At 41.7% G+C, this 21351-nt stretch overlaps 1 protein-coding gene across 1 annotated transcript in view; it reads right to left on the reverse strand.

Moving 5' to 3' along the window:
• Positions 1–21351, reverse strand: part of LOC139413236 (copine-5) — a 191594-nt gene that overhangs the window by 52856 nt on the left and 117387 nt on the right. Inside the window, exons 7-9 of the mRNA XM_071160376.1 lie at positions 18508–18571; positions 4982–5085; positions 2869–2973 (exon numbers count right to left, since the gene is read on the reverse strand). Coding sequence (XP_071016477.1) covers positions 2869–2973; positions 4982–5085; positions 18508–18571 — 273 coding nt within the window. The remainder of the gene's footprint in view (positions 1–2868; positions 2974–4981; positions 5086–18507; positions 18572–21351) is intronic.

A 21351-nucleotide genomic window follows, 5' to 3' on the forward strand; every position in this document is an offset into this window, starting at 1 on the left:
AAATTAATGATATATACCCATTGATTCTTGAAGAATATAACTTTATATATGCCTCATGAGCTAAGTTCAACAGTCGTACCCCATCAGAACCCAAAATATAAGCTTGCTTTACTCAAATGTTTGCAAACAATGTAAATGTAAACAAACACTGTATAGCCTCAAAACTAGAAGTGTGATATCATGGATGAACAGTCCATGTAACCATTGCTCTGTCTATGAATTTTAGAGTGTTTACATTTCTCCAGGCCTATTCCTCAGCTTTTTACCTAAACAGAAGTGGGGTATCCGCTTTGTCATTGTTTTAATGAAGGATTCTAGCTTTAAGTGGTCATAGGGCCTATCGTCTCCAGCTTACTGTTTCAGGGGGCTTTATAGTGGTAAGTGGACCCTGACAGAACGACATGTGGAGATTACCATGTGATTATGTTGACTGTTAACACTGTGGCTAACAGCTTATCCCCGAGACCAGGCCATTCAGGGCAAAAATCATAACCAGACCTCCTCTTTAAACACTGATTTCAGCCTAAGAGTCTGTCGTTGTTAAATAAATACTTGAGTAAAGATTCCGTTTGTTTTAAAATTCGTTGACTGACATTTTGCTTCTTGAAATTGATTTAAACTTTTAATCACTGTCCATCCACAAACACAACCTTTTATGGACATTAGAGTGTACATGGCTAAGAGAAATGTACTGTAGACGTTAATTACCTGTCAAAGTTAAAGTGACCAGGAAGTAAGAAGCAGAACATTTGGAGTAGCGACACACCACTGTGTTTTATACTTAAAAAAAAAAACACTTATACATTTTACACTGTGTTCGGCTGGGTTTTTACCAACTCCTGGAGCTGACATTAGCAGGCTAGCTCGATTACCTGGCTGTCACTGTAAAAGCTTGTCTCACATCGTGATTGGTTCCTGTAGATCACTGTTTCTGATATCTGAGTATAAGCGCGTCAGACTTCAGTCGTCTCCTCGGTCTACACTACTGGCTTAAATCCTGCTGTTCCTCAATGGATTTGGAGATCATTGACAATTTTGACAAATTCTGGGTGAGGCCCAAGTTTTGGATGGCTTGCATCCAAATGGGAGAGAGGCAAGTGTTCTCTCGGCTAACATCGAGGAGGCTCTTACAAAACATTGACCAAAAAAAACTCTGCCTATTTCACGTCGTCGACATTTGGTGTATAATTTCACTGCAAGGAAATGCTTCATTCTGCAGGAGTTAATATTAAGGCTGTGAAAGGTTATAGACCTACAGTCAGTGTCCAGATTTCAGGTTTCATTTAACCCATCTGAACAATAGGCTACCGTTCCCTTCACGTGCCATGAGCCTATTTGAAGTTCAGCTCGTGACTGTCGAATGTGTATAGTGCATAATACTGCTATCATCCCCTGTTAACGCTTCACCAAATCCTTCCCAAAAAATGACTTTTACTCTTTATTTTCAACTCTCCATTTCGCAGCTTTTCCGTTATTGAATTATACTCCGACATTGTCCTTTTTGCCTCCATGGATCGACGTGAACCTTTTCTGCCCAAAAAGCATTTGGTGACCCTCTGAAAAGAAATCACACCGGACAGGTGAGGTAATTATGGACAAAGATACCTCTATTAATTCAGTTTTTAATGGAGCGGCAGGGTAGCCTAGTGGTTAGAGCATTGGACTAGTAAATAAAAGGTTGCAAGTTCAAATCCCCGAGCTGATAAGGTACAAATCTGTCGTTCTGCCCCTGAACAAAGCAGTTAAACCACTGTTCCTAGGCCGTCAATGAAAATAAGAATTTGTTCTTAACGGAAAAATATTTTTACTTATTTAAATTCCCCCAGAAATAAGATAATGGTCTTCATTAGAAACCTTGTACCTACTGGCACTGTGGTTGGATGCCTCAGTCCAATCGACATTAGATGACGCATATGGAAATAAATATATTTATGAAGAGATAGAATATCATCCCGAATGAGAGAAGAAAAAAAAAACTTCTGCCGTTCCCATGTTCAATGCCAGTGCAAAATCAAATATACGCAAACATCACGCAGAAAGGCCAAGGACTGTAATAGCAGGAGTGGCAACGGGAAAACCCAATGCTCATTTTATTCTGAGCTGGAAGCAGTATTGGATGACCATCCCACCACCCACCGTTCATTCTGGACAGTGCTGTGGAGGCTAGAGTTATTGAGCCGCTGAGTGCTTTATAAACTTTTTTTTGTAACGTGAAGAATAGTCTAATTCAGTTGCAGATTAGAAAATAATAGGCCACAGTAATATTATAGTCTACAGTGGCTTGTCTATGGAAATGTTATAGAAGTCCACACTGGCTAGATCTAAAGGTACAGGTGGAAAATTAGGCCTACACATTATACCTTGCCTTACCTTACCACTTGTGCTGTGACTCCATCATAGTCCGTCCAATGATCCCTAATACATTTGTAGTTCAGTATATCTAGATTAATAAAAGTCACAATGTCACTAAATTATCACTGATCAATGGTTTGGAGGAAATCAAACAGTAATTTTTTCAGCATGTCACATTTTTGTTGCTTTGGTAAAAAAAACATTTAGGCCTATAACCTACTTAATAAGAATCTGACCCCTGAAATATAATGCAATCCTTTTTGATTTGATTATATTCGGTGAACCTTTAAGCCTTTTCCAGCCAAATCGCTAGCAATAAAGTGCGTAGCTTTATTATACTTCCACGGTTACAAATCATTCGGAATTAAAACAAAGATCATGAGCTGATGTATTCCCAACATGTTCAGTACACACTGCAGGAAGGCCTAGATTGCCTGGCAGTGAAGAAGAGTGAGGGCGAGAAGGATCAGTGGGATGAGAGGGTGTAAGAGGGGATGAGAGAGGCGAGTTCTATACCTGTCAAAGTCCCCATTGCAGAGTGCTCTGACTGGAATGGTGAATGACTGCCAAACTGGATTCAACGTATTTTTCACCACCTCTGTCTTATGGCAGATAGTAAACCTGCAGGAGAGAGTGAGGGGATAGAGAGAGGAAAGAGGGGAGAAAACAGAGAGAGTTGGGCAGGAGTAAAGAAAGGAGATAGGAAAGAAGAGAATACCAGAGGGGAAGAGAAAGATAAGCGAGGAGAGACAGACAAGGACAGAATATATCCGGTTAAAAGACAAACAATTCATAGTGTTGAAAACAGCAACTTCATGATAGCGTCCGTGTATAATATTTGTTTACCGACATCGCTGTCCAAACAAAGGTGTGTGTTTTTGGCCTTCACTATTATAATGACTCTCTCTCCTCCCTCACACAGGTGTGATACAATTTGCATATTGTTTTGATACTTGAGTGCCTTACCTAACGGGGACTGTACACCAACCCAGTGTGTCCACCCACCACAATTCTGCTTGAGCAGATCTAGATTTGCACAATATTGTGTGTTCCCTCTTTTATCCTGAGCAGTGGGATTTACTTCATCTTGCCTCGTTGCCTTCGGTCCTTTGGCCATTAGAACAGCACGGTCCATTTAGCAGCATCCGCCAAGTACTCATTTCTATGTGTGTTTGTGTGTGTGCCGTGCCGCCCGCTAATTTGTCCCTCTCCTCTCTCCTACACAGACACTTTTAGCACATCTGTGCTGGCCACTATCCCCTCTTGTCACTTTAAGAAATGCCTGAATGAAGATAAGGGCTAAGAAGTGCAGGCTCTCTCTAAACCAGTGGCCCTTAAATGGTCTGACACCGCTCGCTGCAAGGGCCTCTGGGACAACAGAGTGCACTCTGGTAGCCTGTTAGGGGATTGGGGGTGTTGTATAGCACATTCTCTCTGGGTATGGCTCATGCACACACACACACATACACACGTACACACACACGCTGGAAGCCTGTTAAGGAATGGGGAGGTGCTGTATGGTCTCTGGTGGGTTTGGCTCAGTCCTGCTGGTGTGTGTTTAATTTATTTATACAAAGACCTGTTTGCCTTCTGTGTGTTCTCTCTAATTGCATTCTCCACCGCACCAATTCTCCACTGCATAATTTGTCACACTGTAGAGATACAGTAAACCAGTGTGATTGGTAATGCAAGGCATGACACCCACCATCGTTCTGAAATAGTTTAGAAACGGATAAGATTAGCATTCCTGCAACATTATTTTGTTGGAATATAATTAGATTTCTGGGAAATTAAGCTAATTGATTGCACCCAAATTGGACAGTTTAATTTATAGGATTCATAGAATATTCAAGAAATATAGTACCTAAGAAATGTTTTTCTAATAATGAGTAAGACATGAGGAATCCAAAGAAATTGTCAAAAGCCTCCCACAGACCTCCCAGACCCCACCCCAATCCCAACCCAACAAAGAGTATACAGTACAGCGCTGCGGCTCTGAGTATTGTTTCTTCATCCTATGTTAGGTATTGTCAGTGAATTTTGGTTTAAAAAAAAAAAAAAAAAATGTAAAACAGTGTTCAGAGAATTTTGTCATTAAAGTTATGTTTATGTCCCATCCTTTATGTCGATATTACCTTGTTATGACCACTAGGTGGTGTGGTTCCTGCTATTAGGTGTTTTTTATTAATACCCCCCTCAATGTTATAGGGATAGTTCACTGAAATTACACAATGACATTGGTTTCCTTACCCTATAAGCAGTCTATGGACAAGGTACTACAGCAATCCATGTTTTGGTTTTGTTTACCTGGCCACTGATTCAAATGCTAACTTTTTTGCATTTGTGGCACAAATCCAATGCAAGTCAATGGTACCTATTAGCATATTTTCATTTCATATCCACATTTTCTATTAGTAACATCATTGAGTTACACATTCGCTTTTTGATATTTTGGATGATTTGGACATAAAGCATGAAAATGCTAACATAGGTACCATAACCAAAGCATGAGTTGCTGTCATACCTTGTTCATAGACTGCTTACATGGTAAGGAAACTAATATGTCATTTTGTAATTCGGGTGAACTATCCCTTTAACAGGATCAGGATCACAGAATACAGAGCCTTACGTTCCATCTTCGTTGCTCCTGTAGAACACCATGAAAGGATCTGACTTGCCAAAGAAGTCCTTCTTGTCCAGTTTGTTGGCACAGAACTGCATCGTTGCGCTGTCCTTTGGGGGTGAGGAGAGAGAGAGAGAAAGAGAGGGAGAGAAAGAAAGGGCAGAAAGAGAGAATGAAAAGAGAGCAAGAAAGAAAATATTTCAACTTAATGATTCAGTTGATTAATATTGTTGTTTGTGCTTTTTTCCCCTGTTTGTTGTAGTCACTCATCTGTTTGTGTCAAATAAAAGGCTAAATGCATTTTGCATTCTAATCAATTCACCACTACTGCCACAATTACGACCAAGCCACCTCCATCTCAGTGTGTGTGTTTGTGTGCGTCAATGTGTGCGCGTGTGTCCGTGTTCTTGTGTTTCATCTCTTGCAGTAGGATGAATATGAGAGCTCATTAGGGGTACACCGGGAGCTCTTGGGAGAAACAGAGCCACATAAATTCTACAGTAATGATGCCTACAAACCAACCCTACTCATCCCCATGTTCCAGAGAAGGACTGTGTCCCAGATGGCACCCTATTCCCTACATAGTGCACATGAAAGGAATAGGGTGCCATTTGGGATACAGACGAGATTATGTTACAACCTCTAACTCCCTGGTGCCTAGGTCAATCTCTGATGGTTGGGGGGGGGGGGGGGCATGCTCTCCAACCAGTCAGTAATCCCCAGTCAAACCAACACTGATAGCACAGCAGCATGAGTAAAACTCCTCAGGTCAGACAGTCCCACTAAGGTCCTCTCAGCAGACACTGTGCCTGATCGTTGACCATCACTAATGATAGTCAGACAAATAGCCCTCCCTCCCATACACTCTCTCCCCTACTCTTCCATCGTCGCTGATGTAGGCCTATCTGCCAAAATACAAATTAAATTGCTACATCACCGAAAAGTTATTATAGCTGAAACATTCCAAGACAATGACAATCCATTTAAGGAGAAGTTTACTTTTATTCAACCAAATCTCTATTTTTGAGAAACTTTCCCCACTCGCGATACACTTCCCCATGGCTCATTCTGCAGTATGGGAGGTGCGAATAAAAACACCAAATAGAAATTGCAAAGCTCTCACAGTATAGTGATGCAGGGTCTTTAGATGTTGTGCACATTAAACATTGTCATTCCGAACTTTATCTGTTACAGTGCATTTTAGACCCCATGACTTGTTCCACATTGTTTTATTCTAAAATTGTTAGTTCCATTCAATCTACAAACAATACCCCATAATGACGAAGCAAAAACAGCTTTTTAGAAATTGAATAACAAAAAAAACCTCCCGGAAATATCACATTTACATAAGCATTCAGACCCTTTACTCAGTACTTTGTTGAAGCACCTTTGGCAGCGATTACAGCTTAGAGTCTTCTTGGGTATGATGCTACAAGCTTGGCACGCCTGTGTTTGGGGCGTTTCTCCCATTTTTCTCTGCAGGTCCTCTCAAGGTCTGTCAGGTTTGATGTGGAGCGTCGCTGCACAGTTATTTTCAAGTCTCTCCAGAGATATTCAATCAGGTTCAAGTTCGGGCTCTGGCTGGGCCACTCAAGGACATTGAGACTAGTCCCGAAGCCACTCCTGTGTTGTCTTGGCTGTGTTGGTCGTTGTCCTGTTGGAAGGTGAACCGTCGCCCCAGTCCGAGGTCCTGAGCGCTTTGGAGCAGGTTGTCATCAAGGATCTCTCTGTACTTTGCTCCATTCATCTTCGCCTTGATCCTGGCTAGTCTCCCAGTCCCTGCAGCTGAAAAACATCCCCATAGCATGATGGGGCCACCACCATAGGGATGGTGCTAGGTTTCCTCCAGACGTGAGGCTTGGTTTTCAGGCCAAATAGTTCACTCTTGGTTTCATCAGACAAGAGAATCTTGTTTCTCAAGGTCTGAGTGTATTTAGGTGCCTTTTAGCAAACTCCAAGCAGGCTGTCCTGTCCCTTTTACAGAGGAGTGGCTTCCATCTGGCCACTCTACCATAAAGGCCTGATTAGTGGAGTGCTGCAGAGATGGTTGTCCTTCTGGAAGGTGCTCCCATCTCCACAGAGGACCTCTACAGCTCTGTCAGAGTGACCCTCGGGTTCTTGGTCACCTCCCTGACCAAGGCCCTTCTTCCAGAGTACTCAGTTTGGCCAGGCAGCCAGCACTAGGAAAAGTCTTGGTGGTTCCAAACTTCTTCTATTTAAGAATGATGGAGGACACTGTGTTCTCGGGGACCTTCAATGCTGCAGACATTTTTTGGTACCCTTCCCCAGATCTGTGACTCGACACAATCCTGTCTTGGCGATCTACGGACAATTCCTTCGACCTCATGGCTTGGTATTTGCTCTGACATGCACTGAGAACTTTGGGACCTTATATGGACAAGTGTGTGCTTTCCCAAATCATGTCCAAACGATTGAATTTACCACCGGTGGACGCCAATCAAGTTGTAGAAACGTCTCAAGGATGATCAATGGAAACGGGATGCACCTGAGCTCAATTTCGAATCTCATAGCAAAGGGACTGTGTTTAAAAAACTGTTTTCGGTTCGCCATTATGGGGTATTGTGTGTAGATTGATGAGGAAAAAAACAAATGTAATCCATTTTAGAATAAGGTGTTAACATAACAAAATGTGGAAAAAGTTAATGGGTCTGAATGCTTTCTGAAGACACTGTGCATTCCATTTTGTTGCAACTCGAGCTAAACATCTCTGTCCATTCTAGCAGCAGGCTAAACGGAGAATGGAACAGCTGGACAGGGAAAACCATTTGAGTTGCACAAAATGGGATATAACGTTGTGGATAAAGTTTGGAATCACACCATTTCATGTGTACAACAGACCTGCATCCCTACATTGAGAGCGTTTCCTGTTCTAAAATTGCGTATTTGGGTACAAAACGAGGATGAGGAAGTGTATCGCTGGTTGGGGTAAGTTTCTCAAAAACAAGTGAAATCACAAGGAAAATTATGTCTGGACACTTCTATAACATGCCATTTACATTCAAAATACAGAATTGGTTGTAAAAAAAGATAAATTCTCTTTTAAGAATGTAAATTAGCAGTAAGACTTGAATAATTCAAGCGTTATTCTAAATTACTGTTGTTGTCTGTCTAACTCTGTCTCTCTCTGGGGACCACTATGTTTGTTTGCTAAAGACATTCTGAAGAAGCTATGGGTCTGAGTCCCAAATGGCACCCTATTCCCTACATAGTGCACTGCTTTTGACTGGAGCCCAATGGACCCCGGTCAAAAGCGGTGCACTATATAGGGAATAGTGTGCCATTTGGGACACAGTTGCAAAAAAACAAAAACAAAGAGCCATTATTCTGTAGGAGCTCCTTGTAAATCAGCCCGGGCAGAGTTTGTAGCTGGCTAATCTTACCATGGGAGTAGAGATTGAATAGCTTTGTTATCTAAATAGCTGAAGTGCCAGCAGACAGCCAAGGCAATGGGCATCAGGAAGATAAACACCTCTCCTGTTGTTGTTGGAGAGCCCGAGGCTCTACACTGGACACTACCGGCGCTAGCTGCACCTCGTAATGATACTGCTAATGGCTTTTTAATGTTGAAGCAGATCTACTTTGTGTGAGTGTGATGGTTTGTGTTTGGGTGAGTGGGAGAAAGTGTGTGTGTCGCTGTGCATGGTTTGTGTGTGTCCGTGTGTGTGTCTGTCCTAGGTCCTGTCTCATTATCACTCTCAGTCAGACTTAGACTGCAGGCTGTGTTCAGTGAGTACAATCACACTCCTCTCCACGGTGGCCCGACGTTTGAAATCACTAAAATACTATTTAACGTAATTTTTCACACCATTCATCCTATTCTCCTAGGTATGGGTCTCAAACTTGTTAAACGCGTCAATAAAACATGTATACAAATAAATGAGTGACATTCATGATGTTATGGGTCAAGAAACAAGATGCTTGCTGCACAGGAATGGTGCAACCATGCTGATCAGAGGCTGAGCAACTCACTCAACACAATTTTTGACAAACTATGATTTATGGCGTCGGATCAATGATGATCTGATGGATTTGTGACTTTTTTTTTACATGCATCAAACATTTGGCTCTATCTCTTATCAACCCTGGGAAAAGAGCATCTGAAAGAGGACATTCTCTACAACATTTAGATAAGGGAAACTGTACTTAGTGTTCTATGTTTACTGTACTTACTGTAAAAGAGTCTAGTGACACATTCGGCTACATCTCAGGCTGACTTGGGGGAGTTTTGACACTGAGGGTTTGTACGTTTCTGATAGCATTTAGTGACTTTTCCCACTGAATTCTGCCGCAAACGAGCGTGGGAAAAGCTGTCTGTGCAACAGAAGTCACAGCAATGTCACAGCACAAGGGGAGGGCGTGGGAGATGGGACGAAAACACTATAATGGGTACTGCAGCTGTGCCGCAGCAAGACAAATTGGTGGTGTGACATTGTCATGGCAATGGCAAAACGTCATCTAGCAACAAATCAAGGCGCCAATAGCGATGCTCACTGATGAATAGTTGGCAACATTGAACGCCTCGTCAAAGAGATCGCATTTATTCTGGGAGACATAACTTCTAAATTCAAGACAGGAGAAGTAAATTGTTTCAGATGATAATAAAAACTTTTTCTCAGCTTGTTTCTAATCCTTTCTAGCTCGACAAACTAGATAACACAGAGTAGCTAGCTAGCAAGCCAAATAGCTTTGAAGCCATTAGTGTGCATCTTCCATTATTTAACTATGTAGGTGGTAGATGTTTTACTTTTGTAAACAGGGCAGAGGAAAGCAACATTCACCACCACAGAAATGCTGTTTATATTGATATTTATACTGAATTAAGCACTTACGGAACCTCATGGGCACCATTAACCTTTTCACATAATTTAAGGATACATTTAACCTCAATATGCTTTGTGCAACTGCTTTAAATGTAAGGAAATGCTCATGGAAAAGGGGAAAATGTACATAAAATGTTTTATGCATTATCTACAGAATAGGGTGCCATTTGGGACGGAGCCTGTATCTTCCCTATGGAGCGATTAAAATCGACTCAGTCCATTCTAAAATAAATATAAGAGAACGGAATTTCACATTGTCTATACATTCTACTTCTATGGTTTGACTTAACATGGTCACCACTCCCTCTAGCTCCTCTGTCATCTCCATACCCACTATACTGCTTATTTTTGTTCATAGTGCTTAGTTTTTTCAGATCAGCAGTAATACAGTTGAAAAGGGAATTTGGAAGGTAATTCAGGGCAACAGAGACACCATCTTGGATTGTTGAATACAGGGACCATTTTTTTTGTGGAGGGATCACTGAGAACTAGCAATGTCCGGCTACTAACTCAGACTAGCATTAGCGCCTTTGCGTTCTCATTGGGAACAATGTTTAAACTAGTGCTAGTGTTGGTCAGTGTTATCGCCACAGCACTCCCATTTGGATCAATGTCAGAATAGCATTAACGCCTTAGTTTAACATTGTTCCTAATGGGAATGCTATCACTAGGGTTGGTCAAAAGTTTGGACACACCTACTCATTCAAGAGTTTTTCTTTATTTTGACTATATTCTGCATATTATAATAATAGTGAAGATATCAAAACTATGAAATAACACATATGGAATCATGAAGTAACCCCCAAAAACATCTGGTTTGCCCTTAGTGGGACTATAATTTGTTTTTCAACAGGATAATGACCCAAAACACACCTCCAGGCTGTGTAAGAGCTGGAGATGGTTTGGGTTGAGTTGGACCACAGAGTGAAGGAAAAGAAGCCAACAAGTGCTCAGCATATGTGGGAACTCCTTCAAGACTATTGGAAAAGCATTCCTCATGAAGCTGGTTGAGAGAATGCCAAGAGTGTGCAAAGCTGTCATCAAGGCAAAGGGTGGCTACTTTTATAAAATATTATTTAATTTGTTGAACACTTTTTTTGGTTGCTACATTATTCCATGTGTTATTTCATAGTTTTGATGTCTTCACTATTATCCTACAATGTAGATAATAGTTTAAAAAATAACTTTTGTCTGGTACTGTAAGTCATGACGTATTTGACGAATATCCACAGATCAGATTTGTTGAATGTGAGCTTGCCAACCAAGGCCAACCCATCCCGGGTTGACTTCAAAGTGCGATGCGAATTTGAACAAAGAGGTACGCTACAACAGGACATGCGCCATTTCTATTGAAAAAATACAATTTCCCAGACTTTCCCAAAAACAGATGTTCCAACGTGTAAATGAGAGAGAGGCCTATTAGACTGGTTTTCAGGGCTGCCAACTTTTGAAGAAAGCTTGGAGTGAGATTTTCTTTGTGAATTTCATTCCTTGGCACAACTGCTGGACTGGGCGTCCTCCCCCAGGACTATATTAGTTTTAAAGCTAATTTCTTGCAATTCTACGTGTTTTGACATGGCTTAGGCCAGGGTAAAAAACGTTTTTTTTATGATAATAAATAAATAAAACATAGATCAGGTGTATTCAGGATGCTTTACATTAAATGAACACTCAGAATTTGATGACTTTGTTACTTTGAGATTTTTTGGGGCAGTACATTTAATGCATGCTAAAATGTTAAATATTTTTTTTAGGTAGTTTGACACTTTATTCAGATAGTAATGAAATGAGATCGGGAGACAGGCAAATGCTAGAAACAGTGGGAAGGTTGGAAGCAGTGATTGAGCCTTGTTGTGCTATCACTACAGCAAGGCTCTGCACAGGATCTTTTAATATTAATGGTTGATGGCAGTCGGTAACCAAATTATAGATTGCAGTCTCCTTGTCCATAGACTGCTTTCAAGGTAAGAACACAAACATTTTGTAATTTGGGGTCGAAGTCGCAAATTTAAAATGGGGCTAATTTCGCATAATCACCCAACCTTGAAGAAAAATCGAATGAATATCAGTATTCCGGTGGTTTATTCCTACTAGTTGAAGATCCTTACCATGATCTTACTCTACATAGAAAAAAATATGGTGCGTTTGTTTATGAGTTGTCCCCTTACCATCTCTGCCTAGCATGTGCACAATAGCAAAATAAAATAAATCTATTTTTGATTCCTGGAGCATTCAATATCCATTGTTTATCTGTATGACCTTATTAAAAACTGTCCATGAATCACTGCAAAAATACGTCACCTCATATTACTCACTTTCAAAAGACACAAGGAGGCATGTCATATTTCAAATTTGTGATTACACAAAATTGGGAAGAAGTGGAATAATAAAATAAGTGTGGGGAATAATAGTAGTTTTCTTGCTGCCAAGCACATTAATTACCCTATATTTTTGCACATTGTTAAGAATGAAAGTTGTTCCACTGATCAGGCTAAATAAAGTAAATTGTCAATGTTGTGCACTACTGGTACGAAGTCAGGTGCAGGAGAGCAGTGAGTTGTGATCAGGCACACTTTTATTTGGAAAAAGCACAAAAGACAGACGCAACTGCGTCAAAAATCCTCCAGCCAGATGTAAAAGTCAATAAGCACGAAATCACTCACAAATATACAAATGTATGACAAATACATACAACGGGTCAAAATACGATACCCCAGGGAAAAACCAGTCTGGTGCATCACACTCAACACGCAACAAAACAATTTCACACAAAGACATGGGGGGAACAGAGGACTAAATACATGCAGTGTGATTAGGGAATTTAAACCAGGTGTGCAGGGAACAAGACAAAACAAATGGAACAATGAGAACATGGAGCGGCAATGGCTAGAAAGCCGGAACGCCAAGAGAGGGCCGCCCACCAAAACTCATGGACTAGGCAAGGAGGGCATTAATCAGAGTGGCAACAAAGAGACCAAAGATAACCCTGAAGGAGCTGCAAAGCTCCACAGCGGAGATTGGAGTATCTGGCCATATGACCACTTTAAGCCGTACACTCCACAGAGCTGGGCTTTACAGAAGAGTGGCCAGAAAAAAAGCCATTGCTTAAAGAAAAAAATAAGCAAAAGACTCCCCAAATATATGGAATAAGGTACTCTGGTCAGGTGAGACTAAAATTGAGCTTTTTGGCCATCAAGGAAAACTATGTCTGGCGCAAACCCAACACCTCTCATCACTCCAAGAATACCAACCATGTTTTTCATCCTCAGGGACTGGGAAACTGGTCAGGATTGAAAGATTGATGGACGATGCTAAATAGAGGGAAATTCTTGAGGGAAACCTGTTTCAGTCTTCCAGAGATTTGAGACTGGGACGGAGGTTCACCTTCCAGCAGGACAATGACCCTAAGCATACTGCTAAAGCAACACTCGATTGGTTTAAGGGGAAACATTTAAATATCTTGGAATGGCCTAGTCAAAGCCCAGACCTCAATCCAATTGAGAATCTGTGGCATGACTTTTAGATTGCTGTATACCAGCGGAACCCATCCAACTTGAAGGAGCCGGAGCAGTTTTGCCTTGAAGAATGGGCAGAAATCCCAGTGGCTAGATGTACCAAGCTTTTAGAGACATACCCCAAGAGACTTGCAGCTGTAATTGCTTTTGTCTTATTTGTTGTTTTTTTCACAATAAAAAATGTTTTACATCTTCAAAGTGGTAGGCATGTTGTGTAAATCAAATGATACAAACCCCCCAAAAATCTATTTTAATTCTAGGTTGTAAGGCAACAAAATAGGAAAAATGCCAAGGGGGGTGAATACTTTCGCAAGCCACTGTACATGCCCCCTCGTAAAGTCTGTGATCAACATTGGATGGGTAAGGTGGGCAGAATACGTTTATCAATATTTGAACGGGGTGGGGAGGATTGATGGGACAGTGGGGTGCCTGGGGACAGGAACACACAGGAGGTAGAGGAGAATGACGGAGAGAGTGAGATCTGAAAAGCTTGGTATTGTGAATGCTGGGTATCATATATCATGTCTGTGGTGGTAAAGAGGAGAGGGAATGGGATGAAGAATGCTTTGGTAATGTAGAAGGCAACAGGGTGGTGGTGATGAATGAAGAAAGGGTTGGGAGAGAAAGGAGGGGACAGGGTGGGTGCTGGTGGTGGTGGTGTAGACGAGAGAGAAGGGGATGAATATAGACAAATAAGGGAACAGGGTGGGTGCTGGTGGTGGTGATGTAGATGAGAGAGAAGGGGATGAATATAGGCTTTTTTAGAGAAATAAGGGAACAGGGTGGGTGGTGGTGGTACGTTGGAATACAAGGAAAGATAGGAAGGAAGGACAGAAGGGATGCAAGTCCTGTTAGTTCCATACCTGCTGCTTTAACGGAGGGAGGCATGAAAGACACATGGATCAGAGGGAGAGAGAAATAAAGAGAGAGAAGATATAGGACATTGTGATTCATTTAGAGCCCCTGTTGAAGGAAGAGGCTGGGACAGGGGGAGAGAAGGATGAGAGAAACATGACAAGAAATCTCTGTGTTAGTTTGTTTGGTGCCACATGGGGTTGCTATAGGGGGTACGTATATTGTGCGTATGTTTGTAAGTGTGTGTGTTTGGAGAGTGTGTGTGCATGCATGGCTGTGTTTGTGTACGTGTGTGTGTGTGGTCTCTCTCACTGTGCTGGTCGTGTTACTGTACATATTGCTAGTCAGTGACAAGTCTACTGGTCCTTTTAACAGCTGTACTGTAACGTTATTGTCCCCCAGTCAGTTTGATACAAGGTCAGTCAGACGGCTGGGTTTTAATTAAAGCCCATTTAGTCACACATTACGATCAGCTGTAGTAGCTTTTACAGTCAGAGCTGCACAGAGCATCAATATAATCCACTATTGATTCCTTCCTCTCGGTCTGTCATTTTTTCTCTCTTTGTCTCTCCTTCTCTCCCTGTCTGTTTCTCTCTATGTCCCTCTCTGTATTTATTTCCCCATCCTCTCCCCCATCTATTTCTCTTCTTGTCCTCTCTCCCTCCCTACCTCTCCTCTTTCTCTGTCTGTCCCTATATGTCTCTCACATCAGTGTCAGATCTAGCCTAGTACTGAGAGCCATATAAATGACAAAGATTACAGAGCCTAGAGATGACAGAGCTTAGATATCACATAGATATAATCTGTCATGCCATAGCTCAGTGGAGCCCAGTGAAGAGCTAGGAGAGCCAAGGGGACCATTCAACCTCCTCTCATCATCTCACTGTGTCATTTCATTAGATACACACCGTTCCACTGATATATCACACCCATCCCAGGCTACAGTGACAAGTAGCCTAGCGGTTAAGAGCGTTGGCCCAGTAACCAAAGGGTCGCTGGTTCGAATCCCTGAGCCGGCAAGGTGGAACAATCTGTCTTTCTGCCCTTGAGCAAGGCAGTTAACCCCACAACAACACCTGCTCCCAAGGTGCCAATGACATGGATGTCAATTAAGGCAGCCCCCACACCTATCTGATTCAAAGAGGTTGGGTTAAATGCAGAATACACATTTTGTTTAAATGCATTCAGTTGTGTCCACTATTAGGGTAAAGGTGGCCGCATACACCGGTTCGGTTGGCACCTAGTAGAACTTGGCTACGCGAACGTCTGTGCTCGTATACTCACTAGACATTCGCTTGAAAAATGAGAACTACAATATTACTGTTGTTTGTCCCTCTTGGGCCACCGAAGCAACAACATAGCCAGAAACAATTCCTCAAAAGACTAAATGAATCAAAGATGTATCAGGAAATCTGTCATTTATTTTGACATTGTGGCCGAAGAGGTCTTAGTCTTAATGATGTTTGTTGCAGTATTTCGCAGTATTTCTCAAGTGAAAGAATGTGCTTGAAAACTAGTCGTCTCTCATTCCATGACAACAAAAACTTCATTTTCCCACTCCTACTAGCTGTAATACTGTTGACCAATCACCTACGAAGGGGGTGTAGACTTCCGCTACAGAACTTTGACTTGCCTCAAGATTTTGTTTTGTGTGCACAAACTGTTTAGACTGGGAAGCATACGGTAAGCTTAAAAGTATGTGTGAAATGTGTGTGTGCCTGCGTGCGTGTGTGTGTGTGTAAATCAGCCCCATCCCATTCTAATAGCTGAACAGGGACGCTACTTCCTTTGTTCCTTCACTAAACGCTTAGAAAGGTTAGAAACATCAACTGTCTTTCAGCTAGGTTGAAAGTCTCTCAGACAACTCCAAGGATGTTCTGTACTGTATGTCCCGTTTGTCTCCTTTATGGATCCTGTGTGCTTCAATAAGTAGGTGCTTCATCTCTTTGTGACCAGTAGACCCAAGGACCCAAGGATACGTATGTATTCCATCATTCTGATCTGTGAAATCTGTCTGAACATTTTGGCCTCAAGTCAACTGTAACTTTCTGCATGCATCTAAAGTGAGTACTGTAGCTAGAAACCTTATTCACACTGTATCTACAATCAGACAGTCGGGCAGTAACAGACTAACACTGAATACAGTGTCAACATGATGAGCTATTAAGGATGTCTTAGAAGCAAAGATAAGTGGTAGTATCTCCGTTAGAAATCTGCTATAAGCAATGATACGATTAGTCTAGGGTATTCCAAACTTACCCTACAAGATCTGGAGTACAGCTGGTTTGCTGTTCTACCTAAGAAATATAATTGCACCCACCTGTTGTCCCAGGTCTAAATCAGTCCCTAATTTAGATGTAAACAATGAAAAAAAGCAGTGGGACTGGGTCCAGATTTTGAATTTGAGGGGTATAGGCAGTTGTAAGAGTAAGCAGCAGTGCTATGATATTTACAGTGCCTTGCGAAAGTATCGGCCCCCTTGAACTTTGCGACCTTTTGCCACATTTCAGGCTTCAAACATAAAGATATAAAACTGTATTTTTTTGTGAAGAATCAACAACAAGTGGGACACAATCATGAAGTGGAACGACATTTATTGGATATTTCAAACTTTTTTAACAAATCAAAAACTGAAAAATTGGGCGTGCAAAATTATTCAGCCCCTTTAATTTCAGTGCAGCAAACTCTCTCCAGAAGTTCAGTGAGGATCTCTGAATGATCCAATGTTGACCTAAATGACTAATGATGATAAATACAATCCACCTGTGTGTAATCAAGTCTCCGTATAAATGCACCTGCACTGTGATAGTCTCAGAGGTCCGTTAAAAGCGCAGAGAGCATCATGAAGAACAAGGAACACACCAGGCAGGTCCGAGATACTGTTGTGAAGAAGTTTAAAGCCGGATTTGGATACAAAAAATACAAAAATATTTCCCAAGCTTTAAACATCCCAAGGAGCACTGTGCAAGCGATAATATTGAAATGGAAGGAGTATCAGACCACTGCAAATCTACCAAGACCTGGCCGTCCCTCTAAACTTTCAGCTCATACAAGGAGAAGACTGATCAGAGATGCAGCCAAGAGGCCCATGATCACTCTGGATGAACTGCAGAGATCTACAGCTGAGGTGGGAGACTCTGTCCATAGGACAACAATCAGTCGTATATTGCACAAATCTGGCCTTTATGGAAGAGTGGCAAGAAGAAAGCCATTTCTTAAAGATATCCATAAAAAGTGTTGTTTAAAGTTTGCCACAAGCCACCTGGGAGACACACCAAACATGTGGAAGAAGGTGCTCTGGTCAGATGAAACCAAAATTGAACTTTTTGGCAACAATGCAAAACGTTATGTTTGGCGTAAAAGCAACACAGCTCATCACACTGAACACACCATCCTCACTGTCAAACATGGTGGTGGCAGCATCATGGTTTGGGCCTGCTTTTCTTCAGCAGGGACAGGGAAGATGGTTAAAATTGATGGGAAGATGGATGGAGCCAAATACAGGACCATTCTGGAAGAAAACCTGATGGAGTCTGCAAAAGACCTGAGACTGGGACGGAGGTTTGTCTTCCAACAAGACAATGATCCAAAACATAAAGCAAAATCTATAATGGAATGGTTCAAAAATAAACATATCCAGGTGTTAGAATGGCCAAGTCAAAGTCTGGTCCTGAATCCAATCGAGAATCTGTGGAAAGAACTGAAAACTGCTGTTCACAAATGCTCTCCATCCAACCTCACTGAGCTCGAGCTGTTTTGCAAGGAGGAATGGGAAAAAATGTCAGTCTCTCGATGTGCAAAACTGATAGAGACATACCCCAAGCGACTTACAGCTGTAATCGCAGCAAAAGGTGGCGCTACAAAGTATTAACTTAAGGGGGCTGAATAATTTTGCACGCCCAATTTTTCAGTTTTTGATTTGTTAAAAAAGTTTGAAATATCCAATAAATGTCGTTCCACTTCACGATTGTGTCTCACTTGTTGTTGATTCTTCACAAAAAAATACAGTTTTATATCTTTATGTTTGAAGCCTGAAATGCGGCAAAAGGTCGCAAAGTTCAAGGGGGCCGAATACTTTCGCAAGGCACTGTATATGATATTGTGTGCCGTAACAGTGACGGTAATGTGAGAAGGTAGATTTGTGCTTTCTCTGCAGTTGTATACAGTACAGTATGAAGATATGCAGTGACAGGTAACAGGAGAATTATGCTTAAGTTGTACGTAGTGACAAGGCAGTTAAAAGGAATATCAGAAGGTAGTTGTGTTTACAGTCTACTTCACAGTGATAGTATTGCCAGAAGGTAGTAGTAGCTCTACTTACTCTACAGTTTCCCAGCTCCTCTGCAGATAGAATTATGGTGCCACATTTCTTCCCAGCTATCCCCCTGTAGAAAACAGGGAAAGAAAGAGAGAGGACAACACATGGTTGCGTTTAGCCAGGTGCAGGTGTAGAGGTGTCTGTACAGTAGAGGTGCCAAGTTCCAGTCCTCCAGGGCCAGAGTGTCTGGATCTGTTGGCACATATTGATCAGGAAATGTCAATTAGCTAGAGATGGAACACACCTGGTTATCCAGGTCAGAATGAGACACTCATTTGCATGTACCAGAATCGGCACGCTACTCTCTGTCACTGTCCATGGTGCTGAACGCAACCAGAGCGCAAGGTTGAGAGTTGTTGTCCGTGGTGCTGAATAGAGTTCTCCTCTCTACTTCTCTTTTTAAACACCATCTGCCACCCTTCAGCAGTGCCTGCTTCTGTTCTTTCCCTCCGTTTAGGAGACATAATAACTGGACAGATGAATGTTATGATCCATATGTTTAGTTTTATTCTAATGCCCTCGAACGAGTGTGTTATGAATGTCATAATTTGAGTTTTTACAGTTTTACAGATCAGTGAACAAAGCAGCCACCAGCAAAATATGGTAATATATAAGGAGAGAGAGAGAGATAGAGAGAGAGCGAGAGGATCACTTAGGAAGATGACAGACAGAGATGAGAGAGTAGGAGAGGAGAGGTGGGGAAACACCTGAGGCTGAGTGAAAAGCACCTTTTTGACTTCTCACTCACTCTCTCTCTTTGTTTTTCTCTCTCTTTCTCTCTGTCTTTCTCCCCCCCCCCCCCCCTCTTTCTAGCGACTGTGTGTATAAGAGCCTCGGTACCAGCCCTCATTAAAACCCATCATGGATCCATCGTGCCTCTACCAGACACTACAGGCTGCTTATCAAATACCCCATAATTCCTCTGACCTTTGTAATAACCCAGCCATGAGAGTTACAGCCGCCATTAAAGTGAGTTGTTAGTTTGTGCTGTTCATTATGCACTAGAGAGAAGTGGTGTGTGTGTGCTTTGGTGTGCGTTTGTGTGTGATGTCTCTCTGTTTGACCAGGGGGTTTAATGACACCGGCGTGGATGTCTGCTAATTTGCTCATTCATCAATGGACGTGTGTCACGAGAGGAGGGGGCTGTATCTTAACAATGTGACAGGACTGCGAATGGGTGAGGTGGCAGGGCAGGGTTGTGTGTGTGCGTGTATGTGTGTCATTCCCCATTATCCTTATCCATCTCTCGCTTTGCCTCAACTTCTCTCTCCCAATATCCCCTCCCTCCTAGATGGTGAAGCTGATGTTCCAGTATGAAGCTCATTGGTGCTGGTTGGAGGTCAAAAAGGCAGTGGTCCCTAAGGATCCCTTCAGATCTACACTGCCAGGTCACTCAACGAGAGGAGAGGGTCAGGGAATGGATTTATTTATTAATTTAGGGCCCAATTCAGACTAAGGAAATGCTCACTTCTCAGTGATTGGTATTCAGACTTACCTTATGTAGGTACGTAATGGGCTTTGCAGGCGGGATTCCCTTGCATGGGCTGAATAAATTGAATTCAACTCTGAAAACCCTCCCACTTGCAGGCCAAAAACATTTATTGTGGTGTTTTAATTCAATAGGGTTTTCAGTACATTTATCTAAATTCATCCCTTTAAATTTGGTGTACCTTTAATTTTATTAAGCCATGTAAATCAGTGGAGGCTGCTGAGTGGAGGATGGCTCATAATAATGGCTGGAACAGAGTGAATGGAATGGTATCAAACACATGGAAACTATTTGTTTTCTGTATTTGATACCATTCCACTGATTCCGCTCCAGCCATTACCACGAGCCCGTCCTCACCAATTAAGGTGGCACCAACCTCGTGTGATGTATGTACACACATATTTGTCTCCTTTTCAGCACCAATGGGTAGATTTTTAAATACTCTGATCATGTAGATTATGCAGGGTTAGAAAAGTATGTATGAATAATACATAAACAGAGTTGGAGAGCCTTGAAAGTTGCCATATTCAATTGATCAAACCATTACATTTTGGAATGTGAGAAAAGTGGACAATAGGTTGAACAATACTCCTAGAAATCTACCCTGATCCTCACTAATCAAGGAACTGTGATGACAATGGTCCAGTCATCGTGAACTGTGAGCCAGGCTCCAGGTTTAAACTTCTATGTACGGTCTGCCTTCCACAAGGATTCAAATACTGTAGGAAACATGTCCCAAATTATTGCACAACTTCTATTACGTTAGCCTAACACGATCCACTATTGCTAGCCATCCTCGGGAACAACCGCACAGACCTGACAGAGGAAAGAAAGGTAAACTAACGATGTAATGGAATGATGCAAAATGTAGGCTACAAATTGAAGGAAACTAAAAGATCACTGCACAAGTGGCATTTTTTATTATGCATGTGGGTATTACTGATGGTGGCTACTGATGGTGGCTCATATTTAATATAATGGAAATGGTTGAAATACTGTGTATATATATATATATATATCAAAAGGGCATATAAATAAAACATTATACAGTGCATAAATCAACTCGGTAGGTTTGGCACTACAATCAGTGCGCAAAGGTTTCCATAGATTACAGCCTCGACTTGGGTCTCCAAATTTCACCCCTGCAAATTATGAAGCCACAGGCCTAGAATAAAAATGCGGAATATCGACACAGCTATTTATACTTTATTGTGGAAAAGAGGCCCGAAATACCTGTCATGCTTTTCAGTTTGCTGAAATTACTATTTTCACATTTGTCTCCAGCAATCACAAGGTAAAATAGATCTAAAACAACTGTCCTTTTTATTTAAATCCCCTACTTATTTACCTCCAGATTT

Source organism: Oncorhynchus clarkii, chromosome 7 (assembly GCF_045791955.1).
Source record: "Oncorhynchus clarkii lewisi isolate Uvic-CL-2024 chromosome 7, UVic_Ocla_1.0, whole genome shotgun sequence".
NCBI classification, from domain to species: Eukaryota; Metazoa; Chordata; class Actinopteri; order Salmoniformes; family Salmonidae; genus Oncorhynchus; species Oncorhynchus clarkii.